The 23,874-nt window shown below is 43.6% G+C and overlaps 2 protein-coding genes across 3 annotated transcripts; one reads left to right on the top strand and one right to left on the bottom strand.

The window, feature by feature from the left end:
- Positions 1–3,228: 3,228 nt before the first annotated feature.
- LOC127342638 (DEAD-box ATP-dependent RNA helicase 40) lies at positions 3,229–8,165 on the top strand. 2 transcript variants are annotated; one of them, XM_051368624.2, is made up of 7 exons: positions 3,229–3,854; positions 3,935–4,003; positions 4,791–5,060; positions 5,136–5,486; positions 5,668–5,945; positions 6,590–6,919; positions 7,186–8,165. In XM_051368624.2, the coding sequence occupies exons 1-7, from the start codon at positions 3,456–3,458 to the stop codon at positions 7,895–7,897; spliced, it is 2,409 nt and encodes an 802-aa protein (XP_051224584.1). In that variant the 5' UTR covers positions 3,229–3,455; the 3' UTR covers positions 7,898–8,165. The 2 variants fall into 2 exon arrangements, with proteins under 2 accessions (XP_051224584.1, XP_071684338.1); XM_071828237.1 differs by lacking the exons at positions 3,229–3,854; positions 3,935–4,003 and adding an exon at positions 4,367–4,621.
- Positions 8,166–8,435: 270 nt separating this feature from the next.
- Positions 8,436–12,698, bottom strand: LOC127342639 (uncharacterized). The gene is made up of 5 exons (XM_051368626.2): positions 12,280–12,698; positions 10,508–11,542; positions 10,146–10,371; positions 8,969–9,111; positions 8,436–8,883 (listed from the first exon to the last, which is right to left on the bottom strand). The coding sequence occupies exons 1-5, from the start codon at positions 12,616–12,618 to the stop codon at positions 8,581–8,583; spliced, it is 2,046 nt and encodes a 681-aa protein (XP_051224586.1). The 5' UTR covers positions 12,619–12,698; the 3' UTR covers positions 8,436–8,580.
- Between the last annotated feature and the right edge of the window lie 11,176 nt (positions 12,699–23,874).

Consider the following 23,874-nt stretch of genomic DNA (forward strand, 5'->3'; position numbering starts at 1 on the left):
TACGGTGAGTCTGCAAAGGCTCCGACGAAGCGGCCGCCACTCGAGCGCATCTAGCTAGCCAGCCACCGTGAGAGCCGCGTCTCCACTTCCGCGCGTCTCGCCGGACGGCCTGCTCAACAGCCGCCGTCGTCACTATCTCTCGTTCGCCGGCCGTCCTCCGCGACAGCCGCTGCTCCTGCTCGCGCGCGTCTTGCCCGCCCTGCTTCCGCGGCAGTAGCCGTCGGCACTCCCGCGCGTCTCGCCGACCAGCCTCCGCAGCAGCCGCCGTTTCAGCTCGTGCGCGTCCCACTGCGGCTGCCCCCGCGGCAGCAGCCCTACGCGGGCGCGGCGGACAGGGCAAGCGTTGTGGCGCGGTCGTCGGGCGCTGCGTCCTACTCCGACCTGGCGACCCGAACAGCGCTACGGAACAAGGCCACAGCTCCCGACCTCGGCGTACGACGTGGAGGCGCTCGAGAGGCGCGGGTTCTCGACGGTGTTGGCCACGAACCTGCTCCACTAGCTGGCCAGTCGCCGCCGCCGACACCAGCCGCCGCCGCCACCGACACCAGCCGCCGCCGCCACCAGTGGACGACAACGTTCAAGATGGCGGATCCAACCCTCGCGCCCAAGATCCCGATCTGGATCTGATATTTTTGCCATTAGACCCCTGTAATATTTGAGATGTGAATCTAGATTTAGTTCTGACGTTTTTGCGTCCAGCCTCCTGTAATAGTTAAAATCAACCCGCAGTACATGGATGTGTTGGCCAGATGTGTTGGCCAGGCGGCCAGCCTGTATTTTTTTTAATGAAAAAAAACTTAGCAGTGGCGCATGCTAATGACGAAGAGAGGTGCGCCATTGCTGTAGTGCCCATATCAGTGGCGCACCAAGTGGTGCGCCAGTACTAATTTTTAGCAGTGGCGTGATAGTAGTGGCGCACCACTAGTGCGCCACTGATGGCAAAAAGTGGTGCGCCACTGATTGCCTGTTTTCTGGTAGTGCAGGGTTGGCAAGGTGGGACAAAACGGTAGGGAGTGGTGGTGCGCCGGCTGACCCCCTCTTTGGCCCCGCCCCACCTTGGCCCGACCGGCCTCCCTTTGGCCAAAGGGGGCCGACTACCCTTCCTTAATGCGCTTCCCTTCTGGGAGGTTCCATTTAGGTGTAGGGGCCCTTTTTAATTAAATAAATGACATTTTAATATATTAATTCATTTGATTAACATATTATTTAATTGACGATGATCCGAGACACGTCTCGAACCACTCCGAACATCTTTCGGATACTCCCGGAACCCTTTCCGGATCTCTCTCCATTTCCGATGAATCCAAAATAATCTTTAGTTTCGATGAACCCTTAAGTGTGTTACCTTACAGTTCGAGAACAGCACATGCATGATCGAGATACCTCTCCGATCAATGATCACCAATGTGTTCTGGAGAACAATAATGACCCCCGTGTATTTGTACGAAGATGTGTTCGTCGTTTGAACCATTATGTCAAGTCCCATTCTCTTTGTTCTTCAATACCGGTACTGTCCGAGATATGATCACCGATATCACAATACCTAGTTCGATCTAGTTACCGACAATGCCATCGAACTCGTCCCCGAGTGATTCCATCACCATGACCTAGTCATATGCCGCACAACTTTATGGATATAATGTCACCGAGTGGGCCCAGAGTATTTATTCCTCACGCGGATGAACAAATCCCGCTCTTGACACGTACGCCTCAACCTACTCCTTAGGAATACACGAGAACACCTTTATGATCACCCTGTCACGAAATGCCGTTTGATGCAATCCGAGCAGCCTCCGATGATAGCGATTAGATATGATTTCACGGTCTAATGAGATTTAGGTGTCTACACTTTATAAACATCGTAACATTAAACTTACTGACATGACCACGTTACAATACTTATATGTTGGGTAAGTACATCATACCATTTTCCTAATGATCTTCATTGTCAACGACGTGTGTGCCCATGATCGGGAAACCTCGATCATCGATTAACCTCAATGAACTAGTTTGCGTATGCTTACTAGGAACCCTCGTTTGTTTACAAAAGTACACGTGTACCAATATTTCCTATCAATACAGTTATATAGCATGACACGAAATTATTATAAACTATTGAGATACAATAATAAATACTATTTTATTACTTGACCCTAGTGCACTATCTCCATCAGAAAAAGATCAGAGCATAGTCCTTCAATAAAATTTGCACTGAATGCTTTAATTAACATTCTAGTGAACCCACCAACCACTAAACTAAACAAAAGTGGGGAACAGAGATCTCCTACCTCAAACCTTTTCCGGTTACAAAGAAGTTGCCAATTGAACTGTTTAGTTTGAATCCTGTAGATCCATTTGAAACAACAACCTTAATTAAATTTAGAAATTTAGGACATGAGCTCTTTTATGCGTTAAATCTAGCAAAAAATCTAAATCAACTTTATCAAAGGCTTTCTCATAGTATAATTTAATTACCAGTCCTTGAGTTTTGTCATGAATGATTTAATGTATGGTCTCATGAGCTATGACTACACTCTCTGAAATGAATCTGTCTTTGATAAAGGCTGATTGATTAATTGCAGTTCTAATATTCATAAGGACAACCAATCTACTAGTAAGCACTTTATTGAAAATCTTAATTCATAGTTAAGTAAACTAATAGACCTAATTTTTTTCATGTTACTTGAATCAACTTCTTTGGAAATTAAAGTAAGGATGGCAAAATTTAACCTAAATAAATCTAGTTTGCCTTCATGAAAGTCTAAAAACATAACCATGAGATTATTTTTTACTACATCCCAAAATTGCTGATAAAAAGAAAATGAAGCCCATCTAAACATGGGGCCTCATGTGAATATATGAACAAAGACAACATTTTTGGCCACCTGTTGAAAAAAGGAGCGGAGAGCATATCATTTTATTGAGCAGCGAGGAAGAGAAGGTTCATCTTGCAGAACAAAACCAGATTTCTCTTCTTCTTTTTTTGAAAAAAAATCTTTATAGAAATCAGTACTAGCTAAATTTACTAGGATGTACTGTACAATATTTGTTGTACTAGTATCACTGTCCTTGTCTTGCTTAGCACTGGCCAGTGGGATGATAACGTTGCGCATGTTGCGGTTTGGTCTAGGCAAGCACTAGTCTTTTTCGGGCAGGCGAAGGCTAGATTTTGTGGAGAGGAGCAAGAAATCGTGTGGTCGTCAGTCACCCGCCCGCCTGCGAGCTACTCCGAGTTGGGCTTTCCCTCCCTGGGCTTGAACTCGTTCCCAACTCGTCCATCGCAAAATCCACAATAAAAAGCGAGCTAGTCTAGGGCAAAACGGGTAAAGAGCGACCCTCCCTCGCCTCCTTCATCCCCTGTCCTCGCCGCCGCCCGCCGCCCGCCGCAGCTGCGCCTCTGCCGGCGAATCCGCGCCCGTTCTAGCCGGAGACCAGATATCGGCCCAGATCTGCCGATGTCGGCCCCACGGTACGCGCCGGACGACCCGTCGGTGCCCAAGCCGTGGCGCGGCCTTGTCGACGGCACCACCGGCTACCTCTACTACTGGAACCCGGATACCAACGTCACCCAGTACGAGAAGCCCCTCCCCCCGGAAGCTCTGCTGCCGCCGCCCCCGCCGCTCCCGCCCCCGCCTCCGCGCGCCCGCGGCCGCCGATCTCGCTCCCGCTCCCGCTCCCGCACCCCGCCTCGCCGTGACAACAGGGACCGAGACAGAGACCGCGACCGCCGGCGCCACGACGAACCCAACTCCAAGCCGGCGCACCACCTTCCCCCTGCCGCCCTTGTTCCTACCGCCGCACCCGATGATCCGTCCGCCGAGGCATACCGCCGTCGCCACGAGATCACAGTCATCGTAAGGATCCTCCTCCCGTTACATCTTCCCGTGCTCATAGCATGTTGCTTACTTACTCGCTACCTACTTTTTCGTTGCAGGGAGATAACGTGCCGGCTCCAATAACTGCGTTTGACTCTGGTGTCATCCCTTCGGATATACTCAAGGAGGTATGCATAAGCTTGGTGATGAATCATCGCCACCCGCAATCTAACACTAACCCAAAACAGAGTTGGATGCAAGGGATCGCTGTTTGATTTGGCCACGGAGACAGCGCACGCTTGATTATCTTTATCTGCTTGCTCTGATTGTGCTAAATCAGAGCCGCTTGCGAGTCAATTACTTATCTACATCTCTGTGGCAGATGCGATATTTGCTCCGAGCTGGAGCTAATGTCGCACACTGCTTCGTGCGCCCTCGGCCGATCTATAATTTCGGCGGGCTGAGGGCAGCTGTCGTTGATGGAGCTGCCACGGGTTGGTGGACACCCGAGACGGCTCGCTCCCTGCTGCCCATGGTCTAGAAGGCCACCTACGGCGGCCGGACGCTGACTCGTTGCTTCGCGTCCAATTCCTGGGAAAGGCTCCTCGCATGGATGGCGGGCCTCTTCTGGGGCCTATGGAGGTCTCACCCAAGCTGCCCGCGTCCAGATATTGGACCACTTGGCAGCTGCCGGAAGGGGCCTGTGGATGAACGATCCATGGCCGAGGGAGCCTGACTCCAGGGATTCTGTTAGAGCCTTTTCTACTTCACCTTGCGTCCACAAGTCTGAGGATGCATTTTCTTTCGTACGGCCTCATATTGACTTCGCATATTGTTGATTATTTGTTACTTTCAGTAAGTAGAGTTTAAAGTGGGAGCTATAGCACATCTAGGTAGAAACACATTAGCCCTATTATTATTATGGTGTCCTTATTTTGTTTGCCTTTGCCTTCCATCCCCTCGTTCTTTTTCCAGATACAACGTGCTGGATTCCCAAGTCCGACGCCTATCCAAGCCCAGTCGTGGCCAATTGCCTTGCAGAATCAAGATGTTGTAGCTATTGCCAAGACAGGATCTGGGAAAACTCTTGGGTATCTGCTTCCTGGATTTTTGCATATAAAGCGTCTGCAGAACAGCACAAGGTCTGGCCCGACGGTGTTAGTTTTGGCACCTACCAGAGAGCTTGCAACACAGATTCTGGAAGAAGCTGTCAAATTTGGCAGATCATCTAGAATTTCTTCCACGGTAAATTTTCATAGCTTTTTTTTTTTCTTCCTGGATCATATGCGCATTACCTGATGCGGTTTCTTTGTCTCTTAGTGCCTATATGGTGGCGCTCCTAAGGGTCCCCAGTTAAGAGATTTAGAAAGAGGGGTTGACATTGTTGTTGCAACACCTGGAAGGCTGAATGACATTCTAGAAATGCGGAAGATAAGCCTAAAGCAGGTCTCGTACCTTGTTCTAGACGAGGCTGACCGCATGTTGGACATGGGGTTTGAACCGCAAATACGAAAGATTGTGAGAGACATACCTTCTAGTCGGCAAACCCTTATGTACACTGCTACTTGGCCTAAGGAAGTCCGAAGAATTGCAGATGAGCTTCTTGTTCACCCTGTCCAGGTGACCATTGGAAGTGTGGACGAGCTTGTTGCTAATAAAGCTATTACTCAGGTACGGGACGTGCCTTGTACACTGCACTGATGTATTTGGAAGGAACATTTTTGCCTTTCATGAAGTACATTGCTATTAAATATGAGTTTTATCTGTTTTGTGCTTTTGTAGATGTCCTAAATAAACTTATGTTATAGTCTATAGAAACTGTTCCTGTATTCTTAACCTGTTGTTCTCCCAGCATGTGGAGGTGATCACTCCCTCAGAAAAGCTTCGGCGGCTGGAGCAGATATTGCGATCCCATGATTCAGGTTCAAAGATACTAATATTCTGTACCACCAAGAGAATGTGTGACCAACTCTCAAGGACACTCGATAGACATTTTGGAGCTGCTGCCATTCATGGCGACAAGTCTCAAAATGAAAGAGAGAAGGTTCTGAGTCAATTTCGATCTGGCCGATCTCCTATTTTGGTGGCAACAGATGTTGCGGCGCGTGGTTTAGACATCAAAGATATCAGGTAGTGGGCATACTAATATTCTGTGTTATGATATTGTATACGTTGTAGATTTCTCAGTTATCTTATATTTGTTTTGTAAATACATGGTGCTACTTCATCTATATTTATTAAATGACCAATATTCATAATAATTCCACTAATTAAACAATTTGAATTTTTTTAGTGATTCAGAATGGATTCCCATGTGATCCATGATAATCCTGAAGTTTAAGAGTAATTAATTTTGAGCTGTGTCCAATACCTATGCTACCTCTTTAGATTATGAAAAAATTGTCCTTTTTCTGTTGCTATTTTTTGGAATATGGAGGCCACTTTGCCTGGGCCCGGGAGGTTTGATCATAAACCAGCCGCACCCTAAATATGGAAGTACAGCTAATAAGGCCTAACCTGTCTATCATCTGCTGTAAAGTTTGCTGAAACAAATTTAACTTTCCTCGTCATCTGCACCCTAAATATGTTTAAATATACTGACTGAATTGACCCTAGATCAACAACATATGACAAGAACAGGACTACACAGGAAATCTTGGGGAGAGCTGTCATTTTGTTATTTGAAGTTCAAGCATTGTTTTGATGAAAACTCTACTTCCAGTATTTTATATCTCAGAAACGTTCTCAAATATCCTCTTTTTTTCTTGACATAGGGTTGTGATCAACTATGACTTCCCCACTGGTGTTGAGGACTATGTCCACAGGATTGGAAGGACAGGGAGGGCTGGTGCCACTGGTTTGGCCTATACATTTCTGTGCGATCAGGATTCAAAATATGCGGCCGACCTTATTAAAATTCTGGAAGGGGCAGACCAAGATGTTCCTCCTGAACTAATGGACATGGTCTCTCGGGGCGGGCGTGGTAGGAAGCGTAACAAATGGGCAACTCGTTCTGAGAGGGGTGGTGGCGATTCAAGGTATGGTGGGAGGTTAGAGAGTGGTCGTGGTGGCCGTGGAAAGGATGATTACGGTGGCCGTAGCAGGTTTGATCCTTCTCTTTCTCTTTTATGTGTAAAGGAGTGGTGTCAGACCTTTTTATTTAGTCTTACTGGTGAAAAACCACAAGGTGTACAACTGCTGATGATACCAGAGACTGAATATCTTGTTAGTTCTAAATGAAGTAATTTGAGATTAGAAAATTGCCATGAAGTAGGAGTATTTACAACTTTATCCTTGTTTTGTTATTCTACGTTGATTTGTGTTCCCGAGCCAAATACTGGTCTTTACTGTATGTTTCTGATGCGTGCAGGAATGATCGTGGTGTATCTGACGGACGGTCTCACAGGTCTGGTAGAGGTCGCAGTAGAAGCCGTAGCAGGAGCGACAGTGATAGGCGTAGCCCAAGCCCAAAGAGGCGCCGCCATGATGTGCAGACTAGCCGAAGCAGAACTAGAAGTCGGAGCCGAAGCAGGAACAGGAACAGAAGCAGAAGCAGAAGCAGGAGCAGGAGCAGGAGCAGGAGTTACACTAGGAACCGTCGTGCCAGCCGCAGTAGGAGTCATAGCCCTGGTGCTAGACGTAGGACTGAAAGAAGGGCTGGCTCTGGATCTGCACGTCCTGACTCTGGCCATGTGGTGGAGCACAAAAGCTCACCCAAAATCGAGCCTTCAAATGATAATAGGAATCACTCTGACCAGAAAGATGACTATCACGTCCACGTGGAGGATGAGAAGATGGGAAAGGTTGATCTGGATCGCTCGCCCAGTCCGCAGGATGACAAATCTGCTCCGTACAGCCCTGTTTATAATGGCAAAGGCAGGGGCTCACCTAATGGTCACCCTGTGGTGGATGCCAAGCCTGTTGAAGTCTCTGTAAAGCCTGAACCTGTGTCTCCACCTCACCGCAGCAAGAACAGGGAGGATGACGAGGAAGGTATGATAGATGATGAGGGAGAGGAAGGTATAATAGCTGATGATGATCATCGGGCAAGTGCAGCTGTGCAGAATGGTGATGCTAAGTGAAATATTCCTGGAGCAGCAGCTAGCATTTGCAGTGATGCTTTGAATGATCTTGCTGCTATCTGCAAAAAAATCCATGTTATGACTTGTTATAATCGAATTGTTGTTTCTTGTATAACATTACATGTTAAGACTTGTTATGATTGAATTGTTGTTTTTAAGATTTCCTTGTCGCACTCCAACTTAAGCTACCCGCCATTTGCCAACCATAGTTGGAGGTGCAAGGCTTGTAACTTCGTATGAAAATGTAGACTCATGATTATTCTGTTCCTATTTTGCATGCAGGGTGCCTTTTATGATTATTCTGGTTTTGTGGTGTTGACTGTTGCGGTTTTCTTGTGCTGACTTCAGTTAGTGCTTTCGAGCACAGATCTTTTTGAGCTTTTGTCAAGAAAATCGAATAATTTGATACTGAATTTTGTCTTAATATCATAATCACATGTAGAAGATTTTCCAAGCCTGCATCGTTCTGTTTCTAGTTCAAAATTTTCCAATCAGGCTTGGAAAATCTTCTACATGGGAATATGGGAGACCCACAACAGCAATGAAGATTGCATTTTATTACAACAACATACAGAAACAACAGTGAGGATCCCTTCCAATGTTTTTTCTCTCTTAGGTAGTATACCATAGCAAATGATTAAAAAATCGGGCGGGCAAAATTGCAATGATAAACCTGACGAAGCTCACATAGACGTATCTTGCAGTGAACCCATCAGAATTACAGGACTGCTGTTTCTTGCTTTCCAAATCTTATCTGGCCTTGCTTTCGAAAGAATACCAGAGAAAAAACCTGACGATGAAGAAAAAGAAGGGTGCGCGATCAACTCAGTTGACATCCTATTTGAGCCGCCATCTAGTGCTTGTTCCAGTGCCACGATTTTCGTGCCTGTGTTAGCAGTCTTACCACAGGGACAATCACTAATTTTCCTGAAGCATTGTTTGTGGAAGATTGACCCACAGGAGCCACATCTTGTAGCTTCATCCTCCTGAAATAAACATAAAATAAAAGTATTTGATTTAGGAATTGATAGAAGCTGCTAAGAATCAGAAGTCAAAGACTTGGCAGCGCACCTGAAATGGAAAAATAAGGGCCAGGGGATCATCACAAGCTTGTCGAGCAGCACAAGGAATACCAGCATCATAGCACACAAGGCATTGCTCTGTAATGTGTACAAGTATCCTATTTGATATTGTCTGCACCTTAACTGGAAGTGCTGTGTCAAGTAAACAGATTTTGTATCAGTTATGCAAAAAAAAGCCTCAAGAGCATTATATCAACTATCATCTAATGGCTTGCGATTCTATAGTTAACAAGAGCATTAGTCAACTTCTTGTATCATCAAACATGAGTCAACTTCTTGTATCATCAAACATGAGCCATACGTGAACAATAATGACAGGACCCCGCATGTGAAACAATCATACCAACAAGATGACCAAAGCATGTATATTCAGCTCGAGAGCATGATTTCAATTATCATCTAATGGCTTGCGATTCTGTACTCCAACTTTTTGTATCATCAAACATGAGCCATACGTGAACAATGACAGGACCCCACATACTACCTCCGTTCCAAAAAAACAAGGTGTGTATTTTTAGTCAAAAGTCCAAGCATATTAAGTTTGGCTGAAGTTTTACACAAAAATGACACTATTTACAATAGTGGATAAATACATATGAGAATACATCTTATGGTGGGTCTATTGATATAGATTTGGTATTGCATATGCTCATATTTTTGTCTCTATACTTAGTCAAACTTAAGCAATGTTAACTTTTGACTAAATTTATACGCGTTGTTTTATGGAATGGAGGTAGTATATGAAATAGCCATAATGAGGAGAAGTTCAACAAAAAAAAAAAAAACTGAGGAGAAGTTAGAAACAAAAACAGATATGCAGAATCTAATTATTTCTTCTGGACGAGGCATTCAGGCATGGTTGCAGAAGAAGCTCCTTAAAACAGGGTCTCAGTATCCTAACTTCAACAGTTTTATACAGACTGCACTTTCTGTTTGACAGATCAAAATAAGGGAGAAATGCCAATAAATGGTAATCTCATCAAGCATGTCTACCATACCAAAGCATGTAAGCTAGAGAGCACAATAAATGCGTTTGTCAGATAAACCTTCTCTCAATCACACAATAGACAAAATTTTTAACCTTGCTGTTTGAAAAAATATAAACCTCCGGTACAACAAAAGGCAACACAGTATGGAATAACATATAAGTTCATGAATAAAAATACCTGCAAAAGCACCTTTTGATAGATCAACAAGGTCACGGAGCGCAAAGAAGTCATTCCCATCAAGAAGGTATCTTCGTACTCCTAGTCCTTTAAATATGGAGTTCCGGAAAGGACATTGAACACAAGGAAGCATGGCAGCTATTTTCTTCCGGATACTCATGATATTAAGCAGAGCAGGCACTTTAGCAAATAGGAAAGGGTTGACAGCACTTACACAGAGCATAGGCTGAAAATAAAAATAACCATTTAATACGATTGCGGAAAAGTACAGAGCATAGGCTGAAAATAAAAATAACCATTTAATACGGTTGGGGAAAAGTACACAAGTAAAAAGAAAAACAGAAATAGAGTAGTATTGTTACCTGGTCATAAATGGAGTCCAAATACGCTTTTGCTAGCTGCGAAACTTGATATAAAGAAAAATCCCAGTGCTGCAAAACTCTTGCTGGCAGAACTGCAGTATCATTTGTGTGACAAGAAGCACAAAATAACTGGCCAGTGTAAGCACAAAACCGAGGCTTGTTCCATCCAATAGTTTGTACAAATTCTTGCAGCAATGTTCGTCCAGCATCCAAATGCCTATGGCATCCTGCACAATTGTAGTGTTGAAACTCCAACAACTGTCTAGTCGACTTACGAGGCCTATCCTCCACAACAAGTGATATTGTCTTGCCCATCAAGGTAGCATCTTCGTGCAAAGCTCCATTGCAGTCTGAATCTTTGGCATGTAAATCGCTGCTCAGCCTTTGCAAAGATCGGGGAATAAGCGTCTTTAAGAAGCTATGTTCATAAGCGGGTGTCCCTGGTGACAAAAAATTAACCAGAGGGGCTGGTGTTCCGAAGGGATAATTAGAGACAAGCAAAGAACATAAACATTCTTGAATAAGATCACTTCGTCCATTGACAACATCTGGGGATGCATTCCCAAATATTTTACTGGACTCTTTTTCTACATTTATCCATATGGGTGGAAGACTCAATCCTTTCTCAGAAAAGAAGGGCTTAAGTTGTTGATAAAGTGCATAAAATTCACGGTATCGACGTTCAACTTCCCATTCATCTTCGCCACTCCTCACTTTTAATAGGTATACAGTGTACTCTTTGACCCCAACCATCCTCTCGCCAAAAGAAACATCCCCTGTTCTTTGCTTTGCCCCCACAAGCTCTACCGAATCAATTTTGGAAGGATAGCGAGGAAGGGGATATACATATGCATCCTCTGTACCAGAAGTAGATGCAGTGGTGCTGCCATCTCTGAAATGCAGATTTTGGTGAGCATTGCTTGCACGGTTGTCTGTAGACGTTCCACTTTCATGGGGCTCCCCTGAATTGAGTAAAATTTGTTCCATCTCTTGAACCATATCATCAAATAAATCACTCTCCTCAAGGATGTCCACCTAGAGTTAGAATGAGATACGTTACTCCAAGAATGTGGTTGAAAAAATGTGGGTTCATACAGTGGATACTCCATTTGATCAAGCAAGGGAGCAATGATATTTTTTTTAATGTACAATACCACTAAGAGTCGACGATCGGGGTAGAGGGTCAAATGAACAATCAATCAGTGCACGGCCTATTAAGCGTCTAGCTGTACATAAGGATTTTAAGTTGTACTACTACTAGTAAGGCTGCTCATAGTGGGGAGTAACATAAGGTGGTGTCATGCATAAGTTACTAGTTCATGTTACTACCTTCATAGTGGAAAATGTGATGTTATGGTAACATAGCTAGTTACCACCTCCCTCTCATTTATTAGTTTGTAGACTCAATCTTGGAGTGTGTGATGTTATGGTAACATAGCTAGTTACCACCTCCCTCTCTTTCTTCATTTATTGCTATGCCATGTCACCAAAACACTTGTGTGATGTTACTACCTAAGTTACTCCCACTATGAGCAGTCTAAGCAATAACACTAGCAAGCCATCTACTTCTACGAACAAAATGCACATTATGTATTTCAGTGCGTTACTTTCAGTTCATTCAAGTTATAAAAGCAAGGTGTACCAGTTGAGAAATGGATGAGTAACTCGGTGCAAAATTGGATGGATATTTTATGATTTGCCACACTTTTCTTTATCGCACTCGGTGCATTAACATTCTACTCTACGTAAGCATTTAACTTAGCTAACGGTACCTGGGCGGGATCAGTGCGCGGCGGAACATCCGGCCTACCAGAACCCAATTCCGGCCTTGCGAAAGCGGCGGCCGGAGGATCCGATCGCTGCTGCGACGGCGCTTGCGATTGGTGGAGGCGGGTCAGCTGGTGGCTCTTGGGGAAGCTGGCGATGGGGTCGTCGAGGAGGAGGTCCATGTGGTGGTCCCACAAGTCGGAGGAGGGGCGGAGGGTAGAGATGGAGCTCGGCGTCCCGAGCGCGGAGCTGGCGCTGCAGTACCTGTCGTCGTCGGCGTCCGATCCAGCCGCCAAGGATCCGTCCGACGAGGCACCGCCGGCGGATCGCCGGGCTGGTTCCATGCTGGATCCCCTCCGTAGCTGTCCTGCTTAGGGATCGGTGATGTTTTTTCTCGGTGGAAGACGAGCAAGATTTGCACTATGGTCCCTATACTTGTGCCTGTCTCCTCATTCAATAGCCTGACAGGTCAACTACACACACCTGGTGGCTCGTGCTACACATGATCGATCAGTTGCCATGTCAGCACCTTAGGTCTGATAATCAGACTGCTGACATGGAGTAAGAAACACTGGAAGCTATTTTTTTTTCCAGCAAGGGAGGTTCATTGATATTCATTGGTGGAACTACATTTTACATATAGGAACTCACGAAATAAGGAAATTATAATCAAACCCTTACATTTTGCACTAAGGGCTTTAGGAGAAAATTGTAAAAAACAATCAAGTCCTGCTCCTTCTCCACAACGATTCTACATCTCGGCGCAGTCCACCTCGATGTCGCCAGAGATGGGGGCGGGGATGTGGGAGCCTACTACATTGTCGCCGAAAGGCATCCGAAATGCCATGACAACCTGGAGGTTGAAGAAGATCATGAGACGTTGGCGGGGAGAAGCAACCGTAATTGACGCCTGAGGTGGGAGTGGTCACTTTTTGACCTTGAGGGACAACAATGGACACAATGTCGTACCATCGCTTCCATGCTGCAGATCCTGCCACCCAAAGCTACCGGACTAGGAGAAAGCTCCTATAGAAAAAGGTGTAATTAGAACATGGCATTAGCTCTCTAGTGTCGTACCGACGAATGCCACATCGACCATATTCATCCACCCATTCTCTTGCGCCATCAAACTCTAATATCCCCACCACCAAGCTTCAACCTATCATATGTCCACTATTGGTGCAACGCTTTTCTCCATTAGTATTGCCTCCTCCATTCATCATCAACCCCTTGGTTTTACCTCGTGGATTCATTTGAGCTCAGGCGATGTCATCTATTCACAACATTCCTACATTCTCCCTCCTTCTTATGAATTCGTATGTATTTAGATGAATTTCAGTGTGTATACCGCTCATTTCAGTTTGCAGGTAATCCATATTAAATTATCTGAAACATTTTATATTTCAGACGGAGAATGTAGTAATTAATTTCCATATTAGACATCTAAAATTTAGAACCTTTCTAACCAAGACTACCTATTTGAGAACAAACTGAGTTTTTTTTTTGAAACGAACATATTGGGTTTATTGGCTAGGCCAATATACAATACAACAAATAGATAAACATAAATTATGTCGAAAGAAACCTCTTCAAAGTCTTTGTTTCCATTTTCACCGATGAGATAAAAAATGGAGCAAGACAAAACTTGCAGCCTAAACTAATCTAGCAAATTAAGGCCTAGTTTGTCAACAAAGTATTGGCGAAACTGAAGTATTATGGTGCACGGGAAAGGAATACTATAATTTCTTGATATTATAGTATTTCACAGTTTTGGTCAATACTGCAAGACGTTTGAAAAATATTGTTTTAGCGTCCCTTTAATCGATTGTTGCGTTGCTAGCTACAGAATGACTAATAAATGCTGGGAGTTGTGTACATCATACACTACTTAGTATTTTTTCAAAAAATATAGCAAACTAATGGTGGTAACACACTAGATATTTCGAGAAGTACTCTATCGAGTCAGCAGATTGCATGCCAACATGCATGAGGAACAGTGCATGTTTTTTGGTACGCTACCGATGCTCGTGAAGTGTGTGACGATGGGGTGAACCAGATGTGTTTTGTGACCGGCACAACCGAGTACGTTTCCACGTTTACAAAAGAAGAGGTTGGGTGAAGTTTCTGATACTTCAATTTTTTTTGTAGTTTTAGACGTACCTCAGTTTTTAAACTCATCTTATTACTTGGAACCAAACGTCTTGAAGTATCAAATACTTATTAATTTTAGAAACTGAAGTATTTCTACAATACTTAAAAAAACATAGCTTCCAAACCGACCCTAAGAGTTTTAGGGCGTGTTAAAATTTAAAGCTAACCAAAGAGGGTTTTTTCACAACAAATTATTGGTAGTAGGCAGATTTCGGTAGTGTATTTTCCAAAGCAGCTCTACTGTAGCGACCTCACCCGGTAGGGTGCCGATCTCTGTGCGTATCTGTGCTAGTCCCTGGATCAATCGCTAGCACACACAGTACAAGATGTAATATCACGAAACAAAGGTCTTTATTACATCGTATGATCCAGAATTTACATAAAGATTTACAAATTGCATAGCACAAGGCTAGCTATCATCAGAGTTTTACAACGAACAAACTTAGACAACATGGAGTCCTTCGTCTTCATGTGCCACAGGCGAGCATGTTGAGGATAGACTCGTAACCCCTAACGTTTCCTTACACATCATCTGGAAAACCTGCAACATGATACGTTGCAGCCACGAATGGTCAATACATTTGAATTGTATTGGCAAGATGTCACTGTTGGGTGGGCGTAAAAGACACCTATCAATTATATGCATATTGCAACATGGTCTTCCTTTGGCTTAACTCTGTATGTATCAAAATGAATTCTTGTTATAGAATCCCTATACATAATACTAGCACACCAAGGGATACCAATGTAAGGAGGATCTCCTATACATGATGCTAGTCCACCAATGGAGGTACCAATGTAAGGGTGAATTTCCTGTACATAATGCTAGTCCACCTACGGCAGCACCAATGTAAGGGTAAGCTCCCTATACATAATGCTAGTCTGCCTACGGTAGTACCAATGTAAGGATAAGTTGTCTATACATAATGCTAGTCCACCTACGGCAGTACCAATGTAAGGGTAAACTCCCTATACATAATGCTAGTCCGCCTACGGTCGTACCAATGTAAGGAACTCTAGCTATTTACGATTCCTTAACGAGAAAAAAATGTCCATTCTCTTTGATTTCTGGACGGCGATCCCCACCATTATTCACCATGCAAACGCCCCCATCATACCAATATGTCTAAATTTTTCGTGAACCAAGTTGTTTTCATTATGGAAAACATATCTTTTTACCTCATCTAAAATTGACATGATATCTCAGCCACGTATCTATCCACATATCTAGGAAACTCTACTTACGGTGAAAAAGGGAAATCAAAACATAGCAAGACACATAGCGTATATAATAAAAATAATCCTACACATGCACTACTAGTGAAATCCTAGAATATATTTAGCAAACAGCAGGACAGTGAAAAAGTGACACTTGCCTTAGCAAGGGGATGAGTTGGTACACTCTTCGCAAAAACACTCGTTGCAATCGGAGCAACCACAATCTACAAACATAATATCACACCATAAACACATACAAACATATAGGCAAGCACAAATTAAATATGAATGCATCATGGGAGTTAAACATGATCAACCCAACTTAGTATGTTTTCTGGTTGTCACTATACGTATGATCCCATGGTTCAAATTTTAGTGTTGTTTACTTTATGTAAAACATTTTCTAACACTAGAAAGGTCTACAACACTATATAAAATATAGAATTAAAATAACAGAGACTAATGATTTTGTTTATTATATTACTGTACAGAGGATTTGATTATCCACTAACCGCAAAAGGGATCTCTCGAAAATCTTTTATATAACTCATTTCATAGCGAAAATACTCTAATTGTGTGTTCTGCAAAAACTGCGAATGAACATGATGCAAAAGTGCAATATGATGGGTCTACTGTATTCTACACATTTTTATGAATCTAGGGACATCTTATTTGCTAGATTTCGATAAACGAAACTAAAGATATGATTTTCCAAAGTTTCTATGTTCCTCTGACCATAATATTCGAAAATAGAAATGGATATGACAAGTGGCAGAATCTGGTTGGTCAATACCCCTTCGTTTAAGTGATCAGATTTTGGCCTTAGGATCTAGATCTTGTGGTTCTAACGAAAAGGAACATAAGAACAAGAAAAGAAGAAACAAAGGGGCAGCTCACGTACGTACGGGGACAGGGAACAGATGACTTCGCTGCCTCGCTGAGATCGTTCGTGAACCGAGTTCTGTGTGGTCTTTGGCGTCCGCGTGTACGAGCTGAAATCTACGATGAGTTCTAGGTTCGGGCTTTCTTACTGGTGCGCAGTCGCTCGCCGGTAAACTGTCCCGCTGACGTGCTCACAGACGAAGAGGGCTCCGTCGCTGTGGTGCACCAAAAAATGCGAAACAAAACCTGAGAGATGCGCAACGAAGAAATAGGATGTTTGGAAAAAACTAGAGATCAAAAGATGGACCGTGCTCACCGCAATCGACGATTTACCGCGACGGTATTGCGGACATGCGAGGCAAAATTCGAACAGCCTGGGGGCTCTCTAGGTGTGTCGTTTGGGGGGAAATGAAGAGGAGAATGTGGAGCTTAAGTAGCAACAAACGGTGTATCAAATGGTGGCTTAAATCACCGGAAATCAAGTCGGGAGTAAACACACAGAAACTGAAAGACGCAGCCTCGTGCGACTCGTCCGGTTCGTATCCAGCTTTGAAGAAGATGATGAGGTCCTTATCTTGGGTAGATCAGATTTCTGACCCATAGCGGTGCTCTTGCCCAGCGGTGGCGACTGATGGCGATATGCCGGCGATTGGCGTGATGCCGTTCTTCTCTTCTTCCTCCTCAATCCGTCTTGGTGAGTACGCTTTCTTTTTCCCCAGAACATCTCCCTGTTTCTCCTTCTCCTTGCCCAGCTCCTCTATCACCACGTGCTGCTCCTCCCCCAATTTGATCCCCTTTTTTCGTTTGAGCCACACCCAAAGAAATCCCCCAGTCAGGACTCGAGTCGTTTCTGGCAGATGCCGTCTCCTACCTCTCTACCCCTCTCCTGAAAGTTCTAGAACCTGTTTTTAACTGTCGTTCGCCGACTCGCCGTCTGCCGGCCGCCGTCCGCAGTCCGCTGTTCGCCGTCGTTCCCCCACTCTCCACTAATCGCTCGTCTTCTCCCAGTACGTAGGACTGCGTGTAGTGGCCTCTGACATGCCAGATCTTGGCAATTAGCCAATCTCCTCTTCCTCTTGAAGATTCCCACTTATTCCTCCTCAAATACTGATTACCCTGCTCCTTCTCTCTCTTGCCAATCGCTCCATCTCCTCAATCCGCTCCTCTCCATTAGAAATCCCTCTTTTCTTTAAGGAACGAGTGAGCCAAGATCCAAAAATTCTCAAAGCCTCCTCTTCCTGCCGCTGCTTGAACAATTAGCCATATGTGGTCTTTGTTTCAACTTGACTCAAGATTCAAGGGTGCCTGATCTGTACCGCACAAGAAAAGGGACTCGAATCCAAGACTCTTCCGCCAGCACCAGACCTGTGTGGAGAAGATATGGACACGGATGATGAGGCTTTGGCACCGGCAACTCGGGCGCAATGAAGGCATTGGGATGGAACTGCCAAGGCATGGGCAAGAGCCTGGGCAGTCCTAAAATGCTCCATCTTGCCAAGATGATCCATGTAGCCAAAGTTCAGGTAACTTTCATCTCAGAAGTTAAATCTTCTAGAATCACTGCTTCTGATCTTGTTGCTAGATTTAATATGTCCGATAGTCTTGTTGTGCCTTCCCGAAGACGTTCGTGGGGGTTGTGGCTCATGTGGTCGGATGAAGTGCAAGTTAGTGTCCATAGTTTCAACTTCCATGTTATCCTAGCTACTGTTGTTAATAGGAGTAGTAATCAGCATTTTGGGCTCGTGTGTATATATGGCGATCCTTACCATCGTAGCACTAGTCAGATTTGGAGCCAAGTCGCGTCTTTTGTGTATGAAAATTCTAATATGCCTATCATGTGTATTGGTGATATGAACGAACTCCTTTATGATGTGGACAAAAACAATCTGAATATCAATCGTGCTCGCATGAATGCTTTTCGTTTAATGGTCAAGAATTGTGGTCTCTTTGATTTGGGCTTTAGTGGACCGGCTTATACTTGGACAAACAAACGCTTCTCTTCTAAACCTACTTTTGAGCGTCTTGATCGTTGCTTAGTTAATGCTGAATGGTGTCAAGCTTTTCCTGTCTCTAATGTGTATAATATGCCTCTCATTCACTCTCTCAGTGATCATGCTCCGATTTTACTCTCAACTGATGGTCATGTTCGTAAAATTAAAAGGCCTTTCAAATTTGAAAACTGGTGGCTTAAAGAAGATGATTTTCAAAATCTTGCTAAATTTGTTTGGACTACTACTGCTACCCGTACTTTCTCGGATAGAACTAAACATCTTGCAGGTGCACTCAAGATGCAGTGCGAAAGAAAAAACCTTTGCAACAGGAGTTAGACGAGATTCAAGAAAAGATCAAGCAGATTCAGCTCCAGCCATTACAAAGCCAGGATCACACTCTTGAATCCAATTTAGTCGCAAGGTATGAACAAAATTTGACCAAACTCACTGATTTCTATGCTCAACGGGCTAAGAAAAATTGGATTAAAGATGGGGATAGGAACACTGCTTTTTTTCACAAGGCCATAATTAAAAGGAGAAGGAGAAACACAATTGTCTCAGTTAAAGATGAAAATAATGTTATTCAATTTATGCCTGATAGAATCAGCAATACTTTCGTCAATTACTTCAAGCATATCTTTGCTTCGCAGCATACTAACCATGGCAGGCCATTCCTACACACTGAGCTACCTACATCAAACCAAGACTCCACATATTCAGTTCCAGATAAAGAGGAACTCTGGGAAACTCTAAAGGATATGAAAAGAAATGCGTCCCCGGGGCCAGATGGCTTCAATGTGGAGTTTTACATCTCGACTTGGAGCTGGATTGGTGATGATGTGACCAGACTGGTAAGATCATTCTTTGAGACAGGTATCCTCCCTGCCCATATAAATGACACTCACATTGCTTTAATTCCTAAGAAGCTTGTTCCTCTTGTTCCCGCTGATTATCGGCCTATTAGTCTTTGCAATGTCGTTTTTAAGCTGATTGCAAAATGTCTAGCAAATAGATTGAAACCTCACCTTCCTGATTATATCCACCCTGCCCAACAAGCTTTTATTGAGGGCCGCAGAATTAGTAATAACATCATAATTGCCCAGGAGATCACCCACTCTTTTTCTCTGTCTTCTTGGAAAGACAAAGCTTTTATGCTTAAAATAGATTTAGCCAAAGCTTTTGATCGTTTAGAATGGGATTTCATTGTTCATGCGCTTGCACGTAAAGGTTTGCATGGTCATTTCATAAATTTGATCCATGCCTGCATCTCGTCGCCGACCTTTTCTGTTGTTATTAATGGCCAACCTTTTGCAAAGTTCCGAAGTGACAGGGGAATACGACAAGGATGTCCTCTCTCTCCGTACCTTTTTGTCCTTGCCATCAATGAGTTGTCTATTGCGTTGCAGGAAGCCATGTGTGAATCCTCGCTTGGCGGGATTGTCCTGGGGCCTAATTGCCCTCCCATTCATTCCTTGCTCTTTGCTGATGATCTTCTTACATGTGGCAGGGCAACTATACATGAAGCTAGCTTAATGAATGCTATCCTTCAGTCTTTTTGCTCAATTTCAGGTCAAACTCCTAGTTGGGTGAAATCCGGAATTATTTTCAGCAAGCATGTTGACCAAGCAACGGCGGCTGCTATCCGACAAATCTTCCCGGTGAATCTCATTGACTCGTCCTTTATCCACCTTGGTCATCCCCTTATCTTACCCAGTAAGGACAGAGCTGCAGCCTACGACTTCGTCTTGGACAAGTTCAAAAACAAACTCACAACCTACAAAGCAGACCAATTGTCTCATCCTGCTCGACTAGCCCTCATTCATTCAGTCTTTGCCTCCATCCCGGTCTACTACATGTCAAACATTCTCTTCCCAAAAAAGCTCCTAGCCAAGCTCACTGCTATCATTAGAGTCTTCTGGTGGACAGGGATAAGGAAAGACAAAACAAGTAAAGCGCTCTGTTTGAGAGCTTGGAAGGACATCTGTGCACCAAAAAAGGAAGGAGGTTTAGGAATTAGAAATTTCCAAGCAGTCAACCAAGGACTCATACTCATGGCAGCATGGCGCATTGCTAGCAATTCTGATGACTTTCTTCATAAAGTTCTAAAAGCTAAATACTTTCATGATTCTTCTATTTGGCGGCCGGATTCCACTGTTCCTAAGTCAGTATTCTGGGCGTCCGTTCTAAAAATCCTCCCAATTCTCAAAGCTCATTCTTATTATCAGATCATTTCAGGAGACATTTCCATCTGGAGCTCACCATGGTGCCAAGACTGGACCAAAATTTATGATCGCCTCATTATCCAACAACCCAATTTCGTATACCCTGCTAAAATCAAGGACCTGTGGCTTCCAAACCAGCAAGCTTGGAATGATCACCTTATTGATTCTCTTTTTGAGCAGCCGATGGCCCATTATATTAAACAGACACCAATTATCCGCTCTCAGGAGAAGGACCTTTTATGTTGGAAACTAACACAAAATGGAAAATGCAACTCTAAAAGTGCCTACTATGCCTGTCTTCAAAACTTGCAGGAATTAGGAGAGCCAAAACCAAGGCAACTGGATGTGGCGACAACTAATCTACTGAACCAGGTATGGAATTGTAAGATTATTCTGCCAAGAATTCAAACCTTTGCTTGGCGTTTTCTCCGCAAAGCCATACCTACGGGAGCTAGAGCTGGGAAATATACCAAACGTATAAGCAAGTTCTGTTGCAGGTGTGGTCTTGAAGAAGATGATATCCATCTCTTTTTCACCTGCTACTTTGTGAAAGCAGCTTGGTTTAGTCCGCCTTGGTATATTAGAACTGAAGCAATTGTGCAGAACTCAAATTCATTAACTCAGATTTTGCTGAACATTATAAACTTGCCTCACCCGTATGCCACTATTCAAAATGTTCTAACTTTTATGTGGTGCATATGGAAATCTAGAAATGATTGTTTGTTTGACAGGAGAAAGGGGGAGCCATATCAGATACATATCAATGCCATGGCTCTCAAGAATAACTTGGAGCTTGTCAATCTTCCTAACTCTAACTTGCAGATGCAACACAAACAGACACATCACACTCTGAACTCCAAGGTGGTATCACAAGGCGAAACCATAGCTACTGATATTCATATTTCAGGTCCAAAAATCTTTTCGGATGCAACTTGGAGAAAAAGACAGATGTTTGCTGGCAACTCAGGGCTGGAGAGAACTGGGATTGGTGTATTCCTGCAGTTTGCTGACTCCGGAGACCGTCGCCTAACAGTTATGATTCAGGCCTCCGCTCCTCCAGCGGACTCTGTTTTGCAGGCTGAGGCAAAGGCGATGCTTCTTGCAGCTCTTGTTGCCCAGGCGCTCCATATACACAAACCGACAATGCTCACAGACAACAAAAACCTAGCAAAGGCGGTAGCCAGCAAGAAGCTCGACTCAGTCCATATTCATTGGAATTGCAGGGACACCTTGGCGGATATTCTTGCAACGGCGTCGATCCTTCATGCCCAGGTGTTCCATATCAAGAGAGACCTCAATGACATTGCTCATAATTGCGCACATCAGGTGCTTAGAAGCTCTCCTAATGCACCTACATTTGGCTGCACTTCTTCAGCTCATTTTTCTACTCCTTGCCCTGTAATTGCTACTCTACAGAACTCAGTATGGCAGGGCTTTGTAATCAATGATGTACTTTGTTGTTGAGTTGAATGAAGTTCTTAGGCGCCCCTGGCGCCAATCTTTGTTCAAAAAAAAAAAAAAAAAAAAAAAAGAAGATGATGACATGGCAGTGGGTCCCGCGTTAGAAATAAGAAGAAAAAGAAACGCGCAGGAAACGCACAATGCTGCGCTGCTACTCGTTGCTTGACATCGCGGCGTGCGCGCGTGCGGGCCTGGCCAGGCTAACTCGATTGAGTAGCTTGGCTGGTGCCCCGCTCTCTCTCTCTTTTTTTTTTTTACTTCTTTTCTTTTCTGATTTAGTATTTGGAAAATAAATTGAAAACTGAATTTGGTCAAAAGTAAGTTAAAACAAGTCAGAAAAATCTAAATAAAATATCAGTGAATTTCTTATTCAATGAAGAATGCTTTGGAATCAGTTTTAAAACATTTTGAAAAGAAATCGAATTTGGCACAAAGGCCTATATAATTTTATTTGCATTCCTTTGGGTTTAAGGTTTCTTTATAAACTTGAATTTCGCTCAAAATTCCTATGAAATGCAAAGATGCCATGATGCTTATGAATGTAATGCATGTTTTTGAAAACTCCATTTTTGGAAAAACTTTTTAGAAAGTTATAGTTCCTTGTGAATTTTTCAACCAAGACAAACAAACAAGCTTAGATTTTATTTTTATATCACATTCCAAAATTTGGAAAATTACGGGATGTGACAGACTACCACCCTTAAAAGAAATCTCGTCCCCGAGATTTGAAGAGGCTAGAAAGGAAATAGATTTGGCATATGTCGAGGTGGGCTACCACCCTTAAAAGAAACTTTTGTAGCTAGACTAGGTCATGGGTTTAGGCTAAGTTCATCTTAGCTATGACTTGGCACATCCGAGGATATGATTTGTCACAGGGTTGTCTCTTGAAATATGTATGGCTTCTGACCTCCAATAGAGGTTGTTTACATATAGCGAACAACATATTTCTTCAAGGTGACTTGAGTAGGCTTTTCCTCATGGCTGGGTTTGTAAACCATATGGGTTGGCTGTTGAACTACTTTCGACAGAAAGGGGTCACTCTTTGGGCCTATCAGGAGACCAAGATGAGCAACTTCATGAAACCATTCATCATTTGCATGTTGGTGTCTCCGACAAGTTTCTTTCAAACTCGTTGTAGTCCTACGCTTGGCAACACTTGCCATACTATAAGGAATAATTTTTATCCACCCTAGGGTTTAGACTTTATCAGCGATGTCTCTCTTGTAGGTATGTCTCTCTAGATTGACCATTCCTCATAACAAGAACAAACAATATGAGTAGTCATCATGGGGCCAATCCATGTCGCACCCAATCATTACCTTGTATTCAGTTGGTATATCTCGCATTCTAACTCTTGGTCAACCTCACAAGTTCGATAAAAAAAAATCATGGAGAATTGAATCAATGTTTCAATCCCCATTATAGAATTGTTTTGAAAACATTTCTATCGATCCCTAACTAGGGTTTTGCGTATCTCTCACTCCTTCCTTCTTCATCTTGATAAGGAACATCAAGGTTGGTTTTGCTAAGGTTTTCTTCATGACGATTTGTCGAGAAGACACTTGCTAGGTTGGGGTATAGAACTCTGAATAAGTGCTAGCTGAGAGCTATGCAAGTTGTAATGAACTATTTTATTTTACTGGATCATGCGATGTAATATTGACCTTTGCTATTT

This window comes from Lolium perenne, chromosome 3 (genome assembly GCF_019359855.2).
Source record: "Lolium perenne isolate Kyuss_39 chromosome 3, Kyuss_2.0, whole genome shotgun sequence".
In the NCBI taxonomy this organism is placed as follows: domain Eukaryota; kingdom Viridiplantae; phylum Streptophyta; class Magnoliopsida; order Poales; family Poaceae; genus Lolium; species Lolium perenne.

What these genes read in the sequence shown, in the direction of transcription:
- LOC127342638 (XM_051368624.2), top strand. Translation starts at nt 3,456, where the DNA reads ATGTCGGCCCCACGGTACGCGCCGGACGACCCGTCGGTGCCCAAGCCG. An exon ending in GCCACGAGATCACAGTCATC is followed by an intron (nt 3,855 to 3,934) that starts GTAAGGATCCTC and finishes TTTTCGTTGCAG; the next exon opens with GGAGATAACGTGCCGGCTCC. An exon ending in TTAGACATCAAAGATATCAG is followed by an intron (nt 5,946 to 6,589) that starts GTAGTGGGCATA and finishes TTCTTGACATAG; the next exon opens with GGTTGTGATCAACTATGACT.
- LOC127342639 (XM_051368626.2), bottom strand. Translation starts at nt 12,618, where the DNA reads ATGGAACCAGCCCGGCGATCCGCCGGCGGTGCCTCGTCGGACGGATCC. An exon ending in CGCGCACTGATCCCGCCCAG is followed by an intron (nt 11,543 to 12,279) that starts GTACCGTTAGCT and finishes TTCTAACTCTAG; the next exon opens with GTGGACATCCTTGAGGAGAG. An exon ending in TGGACTCCATTTATGACCAG is followed by an intron (nt 10,372 to 10,507) that starts GTAACAATACTA and finishes TTTTATTTTCAG; the next exon opens with CCTATGCTCTGTGTAAGTGC.